This window comes from Canis lupus, chromosome 29 (assembly GCF_048164855.1).
Source record: "Canis lupus baileyi chromosome 29, mCanLup2.hap1, whole genome shotgun sequence".
In the NCBI taxonomy this organism is placed as follows: domain Eukaryota; kingdom Metazoa; phylum Chordata; class Mammalia; order Carnivora; family Canidae; genus Canis; species Canis lupus.
Window position 1 is genome coordinate 22,674,138 of NC_132866.1, and position 17,628 is coordinate 22,691,765.

Sequence of the window (17,628 nt, forward strand, 5' to 3'; positions counted from 1 at the left end):
TTTCCTCTCTTTACTTTTCCATTTATTTCAAATGCCAACCCTTTCAAGCAGGCTTAGTATCCCTCCTGGTTACTCCATAGCACTGCTCTCTGCTTATTCTGAAAGAACATGCAGCTAGGAATTAGAAGTTTAGCTTAATAAAGCTAACCTGCCTCCAACCATCCTAAACAGAGAGGCCCCTCCCTGAACCCACATATGTTCCCCATCAAGCTAAGGGTTTGCCTCAGAAGATTACTTATAAAATATCTTCCCATTTTTATTTCCTTGTGTGTGATAACAGTATTGTGATAATGTCAAGAGAAAGACCTTATCTTTTGCAGTTAGGGATGGAATTACATGATGGCTAAGATTTGCTTCAGAATAATCCAACCGTTGAGGTTGTGGGGACTGGATGGGGATAAAAATAGAATAATATTGTCTGTGGTCGATGTTTGTTGCAGCCAGGTTCTGGGTACATTTCTCCCTGCACACGGAGCATGCATGTGTATACACATATGCTTATGTACGTACACACATCACCTACGCATAGGAGTGTATGCTTTAGGATTCTAATTAGTCCTTTTAAGACTTGATGATATTTTAACTTGGGTCACTTAATTTGCTTCTCACACTATAGTTTGAGCCCTAATTCCCTGTCTCAGAAATATATTCTTAAATTTCTAGTATCTTCACTGAAATTAGCTCTGTGTGGGTGTGTATTTGTGATAGGACTCAGGTTCAGGTCTTAGTTCTTCCATTTCCTACTTCTGAGTGCTCTGGAAGGACATAAACCAGTGAGAGCCTCCCTGTTCTTATCTGTTCAGTGGAGGTCACAGCCCTTGCCTTCCATTTGTGGAAGTCGATTGCAATAATATCTATGAAAAACCGACGGTGTCCCTTTCTCCAGTGACATCCTACCCATTGTGGTGTGAGTTCTGAAGTATTTCTGGACTCCTTTGCTGATGGTGCCATATTTGCCTAAGTAAATAAAAGACACTTCTGTTTTCTCATTTTGACCTAGAAGCACATGTGCCTTGGGTGTCTGCCTGCGGCCTCCTCACACACAGACTCACTCACCCACGAGCCCTGCACAGCATAAGCTCTGCTTGACTTAGGAGAGAGAGAGAATCAAGGGGTTGCATAATTTTCCTGCTTCTTAAAAGTTCAGTCTACTAAAACAACTAAACCTGTTTTCTGAGAAAGAGGGCTTGACCTCATTCCCACCAAAACTATTTGGTATCTGGATCATGCTCTCCAGTTGCACTGATTGGAGCCTCGAGTCTTTTTGGAGTCCATCAGTATACAGGCACCTCTTCTTGAACTTTTGTACCCAGGTGACCAGAGCATTGCCTTCTTGGTTCTCAATAGAAAAAAAAAAAACAACAGAAAATGGTGCTTGGAGGTCACCTATATTTCTAAACATCAGACTTTACTTAAATGGTGGAAGGTCAAGTTCAGCATCCAGGCCTTCTAATTGTACATGTGGCTTGTCTTTTATGCTTGAGCTATGCTGTTTTTGCAAAATGTCAGTTTTTGAGAGGGTGGAAATTAATTGCAAACAGAGTCTTTAAAGCACAACAGATTTGACTCTAAGACTAGGGAGGATTTGCAGGTGGAAAGAGAAGCTCCCGAGAGCTACGATCTAAGGGTAAACTCAGGGAGAGAGAATCTTTAATGGATGCAAAGACATCTGTTTGGTCCAAGAGGAGAACTTAGGGCATCTGAGAGGCTGGCACTTCCTGGCATGGCTGTCAGGGCTTTGGAAAGTTGTAGAGACAATATTGGACTGCACACCCCTCTGCCTGCACCACCATGGCTGCGCTTGTGAAATACTCACTGAGCCATCAGTTTCCTGCGTGCAGAAAAGATAAGCGTGCTCCATTACTCTCCAGGTCTTTGTCTCACATGACAGGTGTAAGGACAGGAGTGAGAGCAGATAATTCATAAAAATCTTCCTGTTGGTTTTTCTGGTGATGCGCGTTGCTTAGTGTGAGAAAAGCTTACATTCCAGTACAGGAAAATGTGATAATTATAGTCTCATCAATATTGATTAGAAGGAATAGCAGCAGCAATAGTAATAAAAGCTAATACTTATGAAAGACTTAATGTGTGTCCCACGTTGTTAGCAGTGCTTTACGTACATGAACTCACCTGGTTCTCACGCAAACCCGATGAGATCCGTGCTGTTATTCTCTCACCACATAAGCCCATTGAGGTGAAATAACTTGCCTGGAAGCACAGGGCCAGGATGCTGTAGAGCAGGCCTGGCTCCAGGGTCTTTGCTTCTGGTGAATAGGCCAGCTGGAGCGTTCTGGGGGCTCGGACAGGTTCAAATGCACCCCCAAGTCTGCCGGGTGACCCGCATCAGTGTGTGTAGGCCGCGCTTTCCTGGTGCTTTCCTGGGACTCACGATGCCTCTGCATGAAGAGTGTGAGCATCTTACAGGGTCAGGCATGCCCGCATCTCTGCCCATGACCATGCCTGTGTTCTCCCCTAGCCCCACTGGTGGACCTCACTCCGACCCACAGTGGATCTGCCATGCTGATGCTGCTCTCAGTGGTGTTTGTGGGGCTGGCCGTGTTCGTCATCTACAAGTTTAAAAGGTATGCGGGCCCCCAGCCACATCTCCCCTCGCCCTTCCCTCTCCCTGACAGGTTCAGAAGCATGTGCTGCCGTGATGTACAGCTCCCGTGCATAGCAATGATGCTGTCTGTTAATGTTTTAGGAAGATCCCGGGGATTAATGTTTATGCCCAGATGCAGAATGAGAAAGAACGAGAGATGGTCAGTCGGGTCATTCACCCTGAAAGCAGGGCCCATATCCCTCAGACTGAACTAAGGAGGCCTGGCCAACTGATAGATGAGAAGGTGGAATCACAGCTCATAGGTAAATGATTCCTAGTAGCCATCAGCTGTTCAGCCTGGGTAGTCTGCGGCTGACTCTATCTAACCCCTTTCTGGCTTCACGTAACCACTTTCTCCTGCTCTAACATTCCTGAGACAAACAGCTAAGATGTCTCTCCCCCTGCTTCCTGCCATTGGAATAAGGAGGGGGAAAAAAAGCCTTCTTGCTCCTATGTAGTGTTTTGTTTTTCTCTCTCTCGTGACTTTATTCCTCCTTTTGCAAAAACTCTTGCTCTAAAATACGGAGCTTCAGAATGTTCATGGGCAAAGAGCAGAGCATTTGCTCTAACAATGTACAAGAAGGATAGGCCTCAGAGGCTGGCTCTGGGGATCTGGAGGGCCAGGCAGGGTAGGGAAGGACAGGATAGGACAGAGCAGCCTGGGCCCGAGACAACTCTTTTGGAGGGCAAATTGCTCTAGAATACTTGTAGAGAAGTGACATCATGAGACAGAATAGAGGAGGGCCAAGCTGATCACCCTGGGATTTTTTTTTTTTTTAATTAGCTGGAATCTAAAAACTACACCACCACCACCCTCCCCCCCCCCCAGGAAATATGAAACCTGAGAATTTTGAGGACAAGAGGTATAAAATTTGCAGAACATCCCAGGAGAGAGGTTTCCTAAGGGAGACCACTGGGAGAGTTAGACTGTGAGAGAGCAGATGGGGAGATTTCTTCCTCCTGTTTGCCTACCCCTATCCTGAAGTCTTACAGTGGACTTACCATATATCACTAGAGCGAGCTCTCTCTCTCTCTGCCTATGAAGTAAGCTGGGAACCCAACAGCTAGGTCTAGAGTCTCAGGCGTAATTGCTAAGTCTACTATCTATGGCAGAGAAAATTTTCCAGGAAAGTAGACAAAGCTGTGAAGCCACCACTGTGATCCATGGCTGCCCTTGTTTCCTCCTGTCTGTTGGTGCCAGGACTTGAAGCTGTCATCTTGCCACCTCAAGTCCTGCATTGCTGACCAAGATGGATAAATCCTTAGATAACCATTCGTGCCTCGCTCTAATGTCTGAATACCAAATAATGTCTAGAAGGCCACTACCTAAGATTTTTAATCTGTTACTTAGAAGGGGAAATGAGCGCCTAAATGGAAACATGACCCTCTCTTTCAATGGCTGTGGAAGAGTACTGTGGCGGCACTGGGCGAAATTTCAGTGCAGGCTTGTATCGGAGGTAATAATAGCAGCTGGAGCCACATCTGGGGTCCAGTGTTCACAGCGTGCTTGCTTTTATTTGGGGAGACAGGGTGATAAATGTGTAATTGCTCTAGGTTCAAAAGAAAAGGCTTCTCTGTCTTCAAGTCCAGAGAAGCGTTTACCCTATTTACTTCTAAAGCTTCTAAGTGCATTTTTGTGGGTCATTTGGTTTTCAATCCCATTTCCACGGGGTATGAAGCACAGTGCTGTTGACTTTATGAGAGTAGCAATCCCTCCCACACCAGGAGCATCCCGCAGCACATTGCACAGTCTCTGACACCTTTCCATTGTCAGTGTCATTAAATGAGTAAGTGTTACACGTTTTCTCTTAGGAGAGTAGCTTTACCCTCCCCTCCCTCCCCTTCTACTCAACCTGGTGACTCATCTCTCCGATTGCAAAGAGCAAGACACGCCACTCCACCTTCAACGCCAAAGCGGGGATCTGCTGGGGCACAATTTGCAATTTAAGGAAAACCCCCAAAGGCTACAGGCGACCTGCTGATCAGGAAAGAATTTCGCTCTTGTCAAGTGCACCATCCTTCATGACCACTAACTTTATGTTTTTTTCTTTCCTTTGTTGTTCTGTTTCCTATTTTGCCAGGAAGTATTTCCATAGTTGCTGAGAATCAAAGCACAAAAGAAATCCCTACCTATGTAAATGTTTGAATGGAGGACGCCAGTAAAAACAAAAACAAACAAAAATAAAATAAAAACAATCAAAAATCCAAACAAACAGACAAACAAACACTCACTGCATCGGGACTTTTTAATTCTTCAGACACAGACAACAAGGGTTTTTAGCTTTAAGCCTGTGCATGTGGACAATACCTTGAGAACATGCTGGAGGGGCAGTGTACAGGTGCTCTATTTTAATGGAAAAAAACACTCCCCTCCCCCTTTCCTCTTCTCTCTCTTTTTTCTGATCGGTCGTGTTTGTAGAAAATTCATAACATATAGAGGCCAAGGAAATCTGCATGTGTTTTTGGAAATATTCTTGGCTCTAGATTTAACAGCTATTTTAGCACTAGAGGCTGATGGGGGGGAGTAGCCGCCCCAGCCCCTTTCATAAGACACAAAGACATGCACAGGAGTGTGAAACCCTGAGCTGTTTCTCTGTCCCACTTTCCTCATTGCCAATTTCTTTTCTAAGTTTTCTCCGGTAGCTCTGGCGGCCAGCAGTGGCCACAAGGCTGCTTGCGTGTTGCATTCCGTGTGGCCACAGGGAAGAAGGAGCCAGGTGAAGTTCCATGTACGCAGGCAGAGTAGGGAAGGCAGGCAGGAGGGGCAAACATGTCAGACGTGGACCTCTGTTTCCTGTTCACCCCTTTCTGTCACCAAGGCTTCCCCTGGTAGCTTTTATACTCCCATCCCAACTTAACATAGAAAATAGAATCCCAGTGCCCCAGCGTCTGGCCTCCCCATTTGTTTGCTACCCAGGTGTGGTCATGATTCTGTTGATGTCTTTGTACCTCTTCCTTCCAAACTCCAAGTTGTCTTTCAACTCCTCCTCCTTTTTCTTCCCAAACATGTTACTGAATTCTAGACATTAACCTTGGTGTTCCCTAAATACTGGCCTAGCCTCTGCCAGACTTGCCCGCCGCCCCCCGAACACTCACAACTTTATGATCTGTCAGCATGCCCGCTTTCCTGCACACTGACCAGGCTGCATCCTGCCCTGCAGGGTTCGGCTCCATGTTTCCTTTGTCTTCTCCTATAGAACCTGCCTCTTCCAAATAGCCTTGCCTTGTCCCACCTGGAAACATGCAAAGTGTGTGAAAGAGTTTGATGTATGCAAAGCAATTCAAACCTGGCCATGTACACTGGGAAAGAAAGCATACAGATGAATGGTGGTATTCTCACACCTTAACAAAAATCTCATGTGCAGATTCCAGAATATGCTTGTGAGAAATGTTTCAAACATGTTACTATGTGGCAGGGCAATTTCCTTCTGTAATGGTTGCTATTACCCAGTATTTGTTCTCTCACAGTACAGTAAAAATATTTGTAAAATAAAACTGATTTTAACCAGAAGAAGAAGCAGGTTAATGGATTTAATATTTAAGAGTGTCAAAAAATATGAGAGTATATGGAAGTCTTATCTTACATTAGGATAAGATTTTGATTATGTAGGATGATCCCAGACGTTTCACAGGTGTGCTCTCTGATCTCTGAGTATCATAGTATTGGCAAAGGAAAAATTAGTAAGCTTCAAAGGGAGGAGGTAGATGTCTAAACAAAGCAGATTGGCTCAGAGTATAAACAATCCCCATTTGCCCAGGGCAATAATCAAAGAAGGCCCAGAGAAAGAAGGAAACAAAAGTCTGTTGAGAAGTCCTTGGAGGATTATGAATGGGGCAAAGCCCACTCTAAAATATAGGAGGAAGCGGTTTTGAAAACCATTCACAGAGAGCAGCCTCCTTCTGGGCCATGTTCCCAAGCCAATCACAGTCTATGACAGGGTCCTGGTGATAATGGGGGTGTCCCAAAGATCCTGACGATCCCTGCCCTTATGTAGCTCAGGCAGGGGAAGAGTAGCAAAGCTGCAGTCAGAAGTTAATCAAACGGAAGTTTTTGTGGCTGAGGATGCCCAGTATGAATCTGGGAAATGGATTATGCCTGAGGCAGCCATCTGTTTGTAGAACTCAATTGATCCCCAACCTGCCAGGCTTCCTATCCCATAGGAAACATCCTCATCGATCCGCTTCAGTTGGAGCCTTCCAAGTTTAATCTGGAAGACAAAATGTTTGGAAACCAAGAGGCTCACTCAAAACAGCACAGGGAGTCCTCAGAGTTGCAATTCAATTAATTTTAATTGGAAAATTATGAAAAAGGGAATAACCCTCTTAATCTCGCACAGTGCCTTGCCTAGAATAGGTATTAAGAAAATTACTTGTGGAAGGAATAAATGGAAGAATACATGAGAAAACATGAGAAAAAATGGGTATATAAATCCTAATTAAAAATAGAGGTAGACATGAGATGCCTGGCATTTTGGAACATGATTACAGATGGCCAGCTCTTTATTCAGCATCTCCAGCATCCTCATGTGCCTCTCATCAAAGCTCCCTCCCACCTGTAGGAGATGAGCAAGGCAAGGTACTGCTCAGAGGGGACCTCATTGTTCTTATGATCTAGCTCTGTGATTCTCAAAGTGTGGTACCTGGACCCAGCAGAATCAGCATCACCTCAGACTTATTAGAAAATGCAAATTTGGGGTTCCCTTACTGCAGACCTACTGAATCAGAAACTCCAGGGCGTAGGGCCCAGCAGTCTTTTTTCACCAGATCTTCAGTTTACTGTGATATACACAGAAGTTTGGGAACTGCTGCACTCTGCCACTCCAGCTCAGTCCCAAAGAGAAGGTAGTAATGAGAGCCTACAAATGGGAGGGACCCAAGTGCCTACTGACTCACTAACAGCAGGTGCAAACAGTACAATGAGGAGTGTGGTGGGCTTCTGGCCAGAGGAGTGGCGGGGGAGGGATGGATGTGGATTCAGGGCAAGCTAAAAATCTGATATTAAAACATTTTCCGAAAATCCCAGAAGGCAAATCGTGCGTGCTCTACCTTGAACTACCCAACCAACATTTTCTCCTTTGCCTTATTCCTAATTGGATTCACTGTCCAAAATGCAGAGGTTTGCTTTGCTTTTTTTTCAGAAGTTCCAAACAGCAACTTTGAGAGCAATGGGGTGTTTGGCAGCTGTTCTGTGTTTTCCAGGATTCCAACTGAGCATTGAAATCCCTCATTTGCCAACTTATTTTTATAGGAAGCCAATTTAAAAAAAAAAAAAGAGAGAAAGTTTTCTTATAGTATTGGAACTACTTCTAATTTTAAAATGACTTTTTTGATGTATTTTTTTGTTAAATACTATGTAGTGTAATGTATACTTGCTCTTGTTTATTGCTTTTACAATCATATTTATTAAACAGATAATGTCTCTAAAGTCTTGGCCTCCAGGAGTTTATTTTATCTCAAACCAAACCATGACGGGCAGTCTTCATACAGAAATGATACAACTGTAGGATTTTTTAAAGGCTAATTGTGTGAGAATGTAGTAAATACCAGTCTCGAAGGTTTATTTTTGTTTGCTTGCTTGTTTGGTTTTTGGTTTTGTTAACAAAGGAATTTTGTTTGTTAACAAAATTCTACTACCTGAATTCTACCTGCATTTTAGTTGACTACATAATGTCTGTTGCTTTATTAAATTACTTTATTCTACTTTAAAAACCACCCCAAATGGGTTACTTTGGAATGAGTAACATGCTTATTATGTTTAGCTCAAAATTAGAAATTATTAATATGTGATCAACCCATTCAAATTTGTTTAGAATCTTATAGTTACAGAAGGAGCAAACTTGCGTGTAATGTAATGAACCAAAAACTGGAGGAGAGGTAAAGGCTCCGGTGACATCATCAAAAAGGCTTTGCCCCTGAAATTAGAGTGGAGTTCTCCTTCCAGCTATGCCAGCTGTGTGACCTTGAGCAAAGCACTTTCCCATACAACAAAGAGGTGGACTGCATCCAAAGTCCTCTAGCCTTGTGGCTTGCCTACGTAGGTGGCATCCCTTCTTGGGCAACATTTTGCCCTGATATTTTTGTAGAAAGAGAACCTTCCTTAGCCTTCCAAAGACCCACCAGGCTCAGGATGGTTTTGCCTCAACAACATGGTCTCCGCATGTCTGAGAATCCCTGCTTTTAGGTAGCCTTGAACTTCTCCTTTCCTGTGGGCTAAACCTTCCTCCTGGGCCCTCATTCTTTTCCAGACAAGAGCCTGTGTGGTACTTCCCCATCAGGAATTTATCTCCTATTTCACCGAGATTGTAGGCAGTCACACAAAAATCATCCCTGGAGATCTCAGAGGAGATTTAATTAATACAGGGAATTTTTTTGCTTGAGTAACTGAAGAGCCAAGATGCCAAATCAAAGCAAGTGAGGCAACACCAAAATGAGCCTCAGTAGAGGGGAGCCTGTGCCTTCCCTGGGCTAGAAGGACACAAATACTCTCAGAGCCCAGGACCAGGAGCATCAGCTTGACACTGAAATCATGGAGGACATGGCTGGTACTTTCTGGAACCACAGAGAAGTCACAGCTACAATCTGCTGTGTGCTGCCCAAGCAAAGGAGATAGAGGGAACTTATTCTTCCCCTTGCTCTGGCCCTCCCACCTTCAGCCAAAGCTTCCCACCGGCCAAACCCATCTACAAGACAGTGGGCACTGGACTCTGGGAAATAAATACAGGTTCCAGAAATACAAAGCATAGCAGGGAGGAGTGGGGAATGGCTTGAGAGGACACAGGCAGGTGACTGGCATGGCCCCTCTTTAAGGTTCAGCCCACATCAAATCCAAAGTCTCCCCCCAGTCCAAAGGCAATTCATTAAACAGTAGTTAAATAGTATTTCCTTTTGAACAATATGTATTTCAAATGGGAATCTGTTTACGTGGGCCCCTTTATACACCTTTCTCACCGAATTCTACATTCATGTAGCAAAGGATGTTTATTTTATTTTTCATTTTACTCCTTCAGCCTCTAGCACTGGACATTGCCATCAGGGGGCACTAGATAAATGTTTGCTGAAACTCATTTTCAGCTTTGTGTCAGGAGCAAGTCTCTAAGTTGCCTTTGGCCCAACTCCCCTTACCCAGCCAGCACGTCTAATTACATGTTCAGTTGGTGTTTGTCAAGAGCCAACAACATCCTTGCCCTTCCTCTCTCTTACTACTCAAGCTGCTGAATTCAGGGGCCTATTCTTAGATATTAACTTAAGTGAAATAATTGTAGTTTAGAAAAAGAAGAAAAACTGGTTAGAAAACAGTATGATAAACAAAGGCCTAAGTTTGGCTTCTGAATCATTATGTGTTTACTTATTTCTTAGAAGTTAATAGTGTGAAAATGCATGTAAGCCTGACACTTTCATAACAGGGAAAATCCCAAAATAATTCTGGATGGACCTATACAAGGAAATAGGCATTACAGTTTTCATGTTAAACACCAGAAAAGGAATCTTTTGTTGACAAAATACAAACATGTGTTAATCCCCATGTGTTTGCAGACTTCTTTAGGTGGTGATAATACAACTATAAACAAGGCAGATAAGCTGTCTGCCTTTATGAGTGTATATTCTAGTAGGAATAATAAACAGGTAACATGTAATGTAACATATACAATGTTATCATACATTAAGATAATTTTGATAAGTAAAAATCAAAGAAAACACAGCAGAGAGCAGAGTGACTAAGGATGGGGCCAGGAGAGGGGGAGTTGGTCCCCAGCTTCTTGGAGATCTGAAAGCTGAAAAAAAGCCAGCCATTCGGAGACATACATTGTCCCAACTTGTTCCGTGTCCATCTTAGATCAACCTCAAAGAAAACAAACAGTTTTGGACCTCTCAGCACAGCAATTGGAAATGCTTCTGAGTTTAGGGAAAATTAGCTTTCACAATGGTCCTGTACAGGCATTTCTCCAAGGAATTGTATATATGATTAGTTTTGTTATGTGGTATGCATGCTCCTAAAAACTGACCTCACAGTGCAGAATAGCACAATAAAAACACAAGGCTTAGGAAAAGAAATGGGACCAAGACACAACATACAATATACAAAAACTTTCTTATGTGTTAACTTCACATGTAATGTGTCACATATGTAATGTGTCATGCTAAGACACATTAAAAAAAGATACAAACCTGTCTTAAAAAAAAAAAAAAAACCTGTCTTAGCTCATTCTGCTATTATAATACGAGAGACAGTGTGGCTTCAAAATAACAGGCATTTATTTCTCATGGTTATGGAGGCTTGGAAGTCTGAGAACAAGGACTTGTTTTCCATCTCATACGCAGAATTTCTTCCCTGGGTCCTCACAGGGTAGAAAGAGTAAGGGAGCTCTCTGGCATCTTTTCTGTAAAGGCTATAATCACCCCCCCAAAGGTCCCACCCCCGAATACTTTCACTCTGGGCATGAAATTTTGGACATAAGAGTTTGGGAGGAGACACAAACATTTAGACTATAGCAAAATGAAACAAAAATGGTAACACATTTCCATGGTGTAAAATGCTTACAAAATACACAGATAAAACACCTCGAAAAAGACCCAGTGTTGGTTTATGAAAGTGGGCATTAGAGTGCTTATAGCATTGTAAAGTGAGTTATTGTGGCATGGGTTATTGTGAAGTGAGTTATTATAAAGAAGGAGAGTTACCTGAAATCCAAAAGAAAGCAGTAGCACCAAATGGATGGTATGGACTGGAACACGTGAGGCAAATGGGGGTAGCTGGTAGATGTTAGAAGGGTATGTGTGTGTGGTTACGTAGCTGAATCCAGCAGAGTCCAGTTTCGTCTGATTAAGGTTTCTTATTGGCAGAATCACACATACACACAAATTTTACATTATCTTCGAATTCTCTATCAATCCCATTAAAATAAATGTCCATCTTCAGAAAAGTTTTGTCACATGCCTAAGAGTAATTCAGATGTTAGTTTAAAAGTAATTTGGATATACTGATAGAAGGAAGAGTCTAACTTGACCTCGGAGGGAAAAAAAGAATAGAGCACCGATCCTCATTATCATCACACCAGCCTGAGTATTTTTGCTGTGAGGCCAGCAGCCTGACCACTTACACAGACCTCAGAGCATCACTTAGCTTCTATGTACTATAGCTACTTGTGTTTAGAAATGTCTTTGGCTCAAAGAATGTTAAATTGTGGTCAAAACTTTGTTAGAATAGTATGAAAAAGACATTTACATAAATGTTCTATGAAGAATGAAACAGGGAAAATGTTGAAATATTTAAAAATAAACTATCTAGATCATAAAAACACTTTATGGGCAATCCTGAGTAAGATATTTCAATGTATGCACATACAGACAGCATCATGAAATTTCCCTGCCAATGGAAGCATGAATACAGCTTGCAGGTAGAGAAAAAGGATGCAGTAAACAGTATTTATAAACTAATTAGTGATAAATTTATATATGTCCATATAATAAAATAGAATGCTTCCACTAAAACTATTTTTCTAAAGAATACTTAATGGCATGAGAACATTTTCCTGCGATATTAGAAGCATGCAGAATTTAAGACTTTACATAGTATAAAAGCAATTTATACAGAAAATATAGAGGGACAGGCTGAGAGATTCAAATATAGTAACATTGATTCCTTTTTTAAAAAGATTTGTTTAGGGATCCCTGGGTGGCGCAGCGGTTTGGCGCCTGCCTTTGGCCCAGGGCGCAATCCTGGAGACCTGGGATGGAATCCCACATCGGCCTCCTGGTGCATGGAGCCTGCTTCTCCCTCTGCCTATGTCTCTGCCTCTCTCTCTCTGTGACTATCATAAATAAATAAAAATTTAAAAAAAAGATTTGTTTATTTTAGAGAGAGAGAGAATATGAGTGAGTATGAGTGAGAGGGGCAGGGGGGAAGGAGAGACAATCTCAAGTAGACTCTGTGCTGAGCTCAGAGCCCAACACAGGGATTGATCTTACCACCCTGAGGTCATGACCTGAACTAAGACCAAGAGTGGTACACTTAACCAATTGTGCCACTCAGACACCCCAACACTGCTTATTTCTAATGCATAAAATTCTAGGTTTTGAAAATTCTGTTCCTTTTTGCATATTTTCTAAATTTTTCTAAAATGACCATATATTAGTTGTAAGGTTGAAAAAGTTTTATTTTAGCCAAAAATTACAAGAAATACACTGTGAAGTTAATCTATATTATATTTGCTTATTTTATTATGCAACTACTTATTATGAATAATATATTTAACCTACTATGTAGTTTAAATAGTAGAAAAGTTCAAGATTGTTCAATTAAATTCCTTTAATAAATTAAAAATAGTTTCTATACATAAAAAGACAAATTTTATCCCATTTTTCAATTTAAGTTCATATTGAGATGAAAACGTTATTTTGCTACTCTCATACTCGCAATTTAATCCATGAAATTTCAAAGTTTAAAATCTTTAAGCTCTGTAAGTTACCAGGCATGTGTATATAGGTATAGGTATTACATACATACATATACATTTACATGATTAACAAAAGTTTAAAGTATAAATACAATGTAAATATACATACATATTTACATATATGTACATACCTGTGGAAATGAACCTCCACCATAGACATACACAATAATGAAGTAACAGTAATGAATTACAGGCCATACACGTACAGAAACATGTCCTATTAGTGAGTCTAGACCTGTTGGTTAGGTTGCATATTGAGTATTGCAAGCCAGCGCTCTCTGAAGAATATTTCGCACTCCTACATATTCATGGTCAGTACCCTAACTATTTGGAGGAGGGTATGCGTAAACAGAAGAGTTACTTCTAGAGGAAAAAAAATGTGGACGCTTCTGGAGGATACCCTGAGTTAATTTCTGTAGTATTGTTAATTGTTCAACCAGCAGGTATTCACTCTCCCCACCATCTTCTGGCCACAAGAAGATGCCAACCCTACCTCCTAATAGCACCAGCATGTAATATATAATGCTACACACAGGCGCGTGCACGCACACACACACACATGCATGCACATGACAAATGGCTGGGACTGGCTTAACCACATGCTCACTAAATAACTAGGCAGGATGTTCTCATTGTCCAGGCCAGAACACAAAGGCCACACTGACAGCCAGAGGTAGAAGCAAACCAAATTCATAGTGTAAAGTCTAGGTCCAAGCACTGGTGTGAATATATTTGAACACTAAGCCCAAAGAGCCAAAGGCTATCATGGCTTTAATTCCTAAGCCAAGAGTTCAGCGTTACATAAAAGATGTGAATGAAGCAAAAGCATAGAACGAGGAAGTTGTGAGTGAAAAACATATTAACGACAATAACAAAGCAGCTAGCCTTTTGTAACATTATTAATATGTCATTGTCTCATTTAATCCACACAAGTTCCCAAAGTAAGAATGGGTTTCTTCTTTTACATTTGGTGAAAAGAGGGCTCAGAGAAGTAACATGACTCACTCATGATCACAGGGTAGCAGATCTGTATGACATCAAAAAGTTCACTTTTCCTTCTGTGCTGTGCTTCCTACAAGATGAGCAATATTTTAAACTCATCGCTGTGGTTAGTAGGTGGCTGGGTAATTGGTGGTGTGGGCTGACCCAAAGGGTGGGTGGAGACTCAAAGACCAGACAGGCCTGGGGCTTGGACAGCTTAGAAATGCTCCTGGATCTCCTCTAAATCAAAGCCTCTCATGCGCTGGACTAAAGAAAAGAAAGCTGCTCGATAGGAGGACTGTTTTCTGAATCCTGCAGTGTGCCGCATTTCAGATGGCTCAAAACAAAGACACAGTCATCCTCAGTGACATGCCTGGCCAAACTGCTGTCTGGAAAAATGCCCAGAAAAGATTCAGTTCTTCCTTCTAGCTCTGCAGAGCTTTCCCCCTGGTTGGGATTGGATAGATGTCCCTGGGGATTTATGGAATTAAATCTCTGGGCATCTAGGGAGGGAGGGTGGACATAAACTGGTAAAATGCATCTCTCTCGCACATTTGCATTTGGTTTTGGGAGGGAGGTAAATTGCTGGACTAGCAAGAATGACGAAAAAACATGAGATTTCCCCCCCCCAAAAAATAATCTGGAAATGCTCCCAGGATCTAGAAGGGTGGGGAACTATTACCGGTTTCTGTTTTTAATTATGGCAGAGAAACAAATCCGTTCTTGGTCTGCCCAGTATATCATTCCTAATTTTTAGATGTATTTACAAATGTGTTACATGCATTATTTCTTCTTTTTAGCCTCTTAATTTCATGCATTATATACAAGTGTGTTGGGGCTATGGGACAGGTGGATATGGCAATTTTGTGTGTGTGTAACAAGGGGACAATAAGGCAAAAAAGGAGAAGAGAATAAGTTGGTGGTTGATGTGTGGTACATCTGCTATGTTATAAGGAATAAATGATTTAAAACCTGCAGATGCTTTAAGGTAGTAAGTTCATTTAATAATGCAGAAATCTGTGTCTGGAAAGTTTAAGGTGCATGTCCAAGGTCATCTAGCTGGTAAAATAATAAAGTCTGAATTTTAACCCAGGACTCCTAAAGGACATACCCACTCCTCCTTCCACTTTACCCACTCTTCCCTCTCAGTCCTTCTACAGGTAAGCCACAAACAGGAGATGGTTTAAAATGAGAAATTGTACCTTTACTCAGTTCCCTGCGCCACGTGTGGTTGTGGGAAAGAGTTTACACCGGAAGAGTTACCATTCTTTCGACAGCACACATCAAATCTCATCTCAGCCTTTGCTGCTGAGTTACACAAATGAAGACTTATTCCTTTGACCTTACTTGATGTGGTACACAGGGGAAAGAAGTGATATTTGCTACTAACTTTGGCAAACAAGTGGATATAGAGGAAGTGTTTTCCAAATACCAACACTAAGATATCTGAAACCCAGGAGCTCATACATCACCCAGAGTACACCATAGAAACAGACATGGCTTAGCTCATTGGAGTGTAGACTATTTACTGTGATCCTCATGCCTCTGCAACCTCACTGCAGGGCATGACCTTTCCCCATGGAGTAAGAAGTTTCTTGTAATAACTCACAATGAAGCCTTGTGCTCTATTATGTATGAGCATATTTGAGGAAGCAGGGTTTTGTTTTTGTGTTTTAACTGATGAGAATCCAGTATTACTACAAATAGGAAAAAAAAAAAAAACTACTTGGTTGGGGATGTCCTACTGAGTCAGCATGAGATATAGGTGGGAAGGACAAAGACAGCAAGACTGGAAAGGACACTGACCCAGCTGAATGGCTGTTACTTGAATGTAGTACCCATAGAGGCATAAAAATCTTAGGTTGTGTTAGGCATAATCCCATAGGTGAAACATGTCCTTGAAGATTCTGGTCAGTGATTATCCTAGAAGCCAAGCTGGTGGCTATGATCCCAGTGGCCTCTGCGTGTCCTCAGCCATCAGTATAGGTCTATTATGAATAAAACTCTACTGAAGCACCCGTGTTTGGGAGGTGGGTGAGGTCTGACCCTGAAAGACAAGATGACAGGAACAAATCAGAGCATCTAGGTTCCATTTCAAGTGGGCTGTTAGCAGGACAGAGCAGGGTCTGGAATCTAAGCAAAATGCTGAGGCAAAGGCCAAATACCTAGGCCTGAGCCATGTGGTAGAGACAAGAGACTAGTGGGGATTCAGTAAAAACAAGCATTAAGAGCTAATCCCAGGCACATGGGAACCAGAGCTAAGAGCATCACAATTTCTCCTGGACTAAAGAAGTGAGCTGGAGACTTCTACTATATTCTTCAACCCTGATAGTCTTGGTTCTGGGATAAAATGGATTCCACTTTCTCCAAACCCTCTGGGAATGGATTCTCTGGTTATGTCTGAATCTCTTTGACAATCTCCCAGAAAGTGACATGAAGAAAGAACCAAGCAAATGAGAGTAACTGCTCATCTGTTAGTAGGCCCAGATAGATTTTGTCTGCACTTCCTTTTCCCCCCTGTTCTCCGTACCATTTGTCTCTCTTTGCCATCAGCACTGATCTGGGGCCTACCTCTGTGTAGTTTTAGAGGGTAACAAATAAAGCCAGTAAACATGTCACCAACTCACCTTCGACTCTTTTTCAGGGAAGGCTTTTTAGTGAACAAGCACTTTTGTTTACTCTGTATATGCAGATGCACTCTTTTTGGTACAATGTGTGATAGGCAGTTTTTAGGAACAAAACAAAAGCAACACCAGGATAGTTTATTAACCATATCATCGTGCCCATTCTGTGTAATTTCAGAGACCTTTCAAATGGGACCACCATCCATCCACTCATGGGAAGCAGAGGCAGAAAACTCAGCCTGAATCCAAAATTCTCAGCACTCAGAGGATATCTCTATTAAGAGTCATGTCTGCCACAACTGCTTTGCTAGAATCATAGGTTTAGAATTCTAGAACTAGAAGGGAAGTTAAAAAATAATTCTCTAAGTATTTCTTGAGCACTGATTAAGTGCTATGTATCATGTTAGACTATCAAGTTGGCCAATCACCTCATTTGATAGAGATCCAGCTGTTTTCTCATGGACACATAGCAAGCTATCAACAGAGCAAAGACTCCTGCATCCAGATTAAACCCTCTTTCTGATATCACATTGCTAGTCTCTGTTCCTTTCTCTGTGATACCTTCTTCCACCCTCATTTTATAGAACACAACCAAGATCCTTGGAGTGAAGAGAAGAGGATCCAGGAGAGGTGAGAAAAGTGACTGCCCTCAAACCCAGGCTTTGAGGATGGGGCATGGCCCCCAATCCGTGAAAAATAGAGCATTTGTGTACCCATTCATTTCTTCAACAAACAATCTAACTACTGAACCACAAGACAGTCTCTGAGGTATGTAGCTTCCAAAGCAGCAGCCTTGTTATCAACCAGCAATTTTTTAAAAAGCAATTCTAACCTTTGCTTGCATCTTTCAAGGACCATTATTGGGGAAATGATTCATAACCCTAACAACAATTTTCAAAAGCATTTTGACATGTCCCAATTTTCTCCTTCTCCTGATTATTTTGGCATCTCTTGCAGCAAAACCCAA

The 17,628-nt window shown here is 41.9% G+C and overlaps 1 protein-coding gene across 5 annotated transcripts in view; it reads left to right on the forward strand.

The window, feature by feature from the left end:
* The window catches only part of SORCS1 (sortilin related VPS10 domain containing receptor 1), a 506,783-nt gene extending 489,358 nt beyond the window's left edge, over positions 1–17,425 (forward strand). The window contains exons 25-27 of one of the 5 annotated variants that reach the window (XM_072805395.1): positions 2,477–2,582; positions 2,705–2,865; positions 4,415–8,027. In XM_072805395.1, coding sequence (XP_072661496.1) covers positions 2,477–2,582; positions 2,705–2,865; positions 4,415–4,422 — 275 coding nt within the window. In that variant the 3' untranslated portion in view covers positions 4,423–8,027. Of the gene's footprint in view, positions 1–2,476; positions 2,583–2,704; positions 2,866–4,414; positions 8,028–17,245 lie in introns of those variants that run through there. The other 4 variants (XM_072805394.1, XM_072805397.1, XM_072805396.1 and 1 more) reach the window with 4 other exon arrangements.
* The last annotated feature ends 203 nt before the right edge of the window (positions 17,426–17,628 follow it).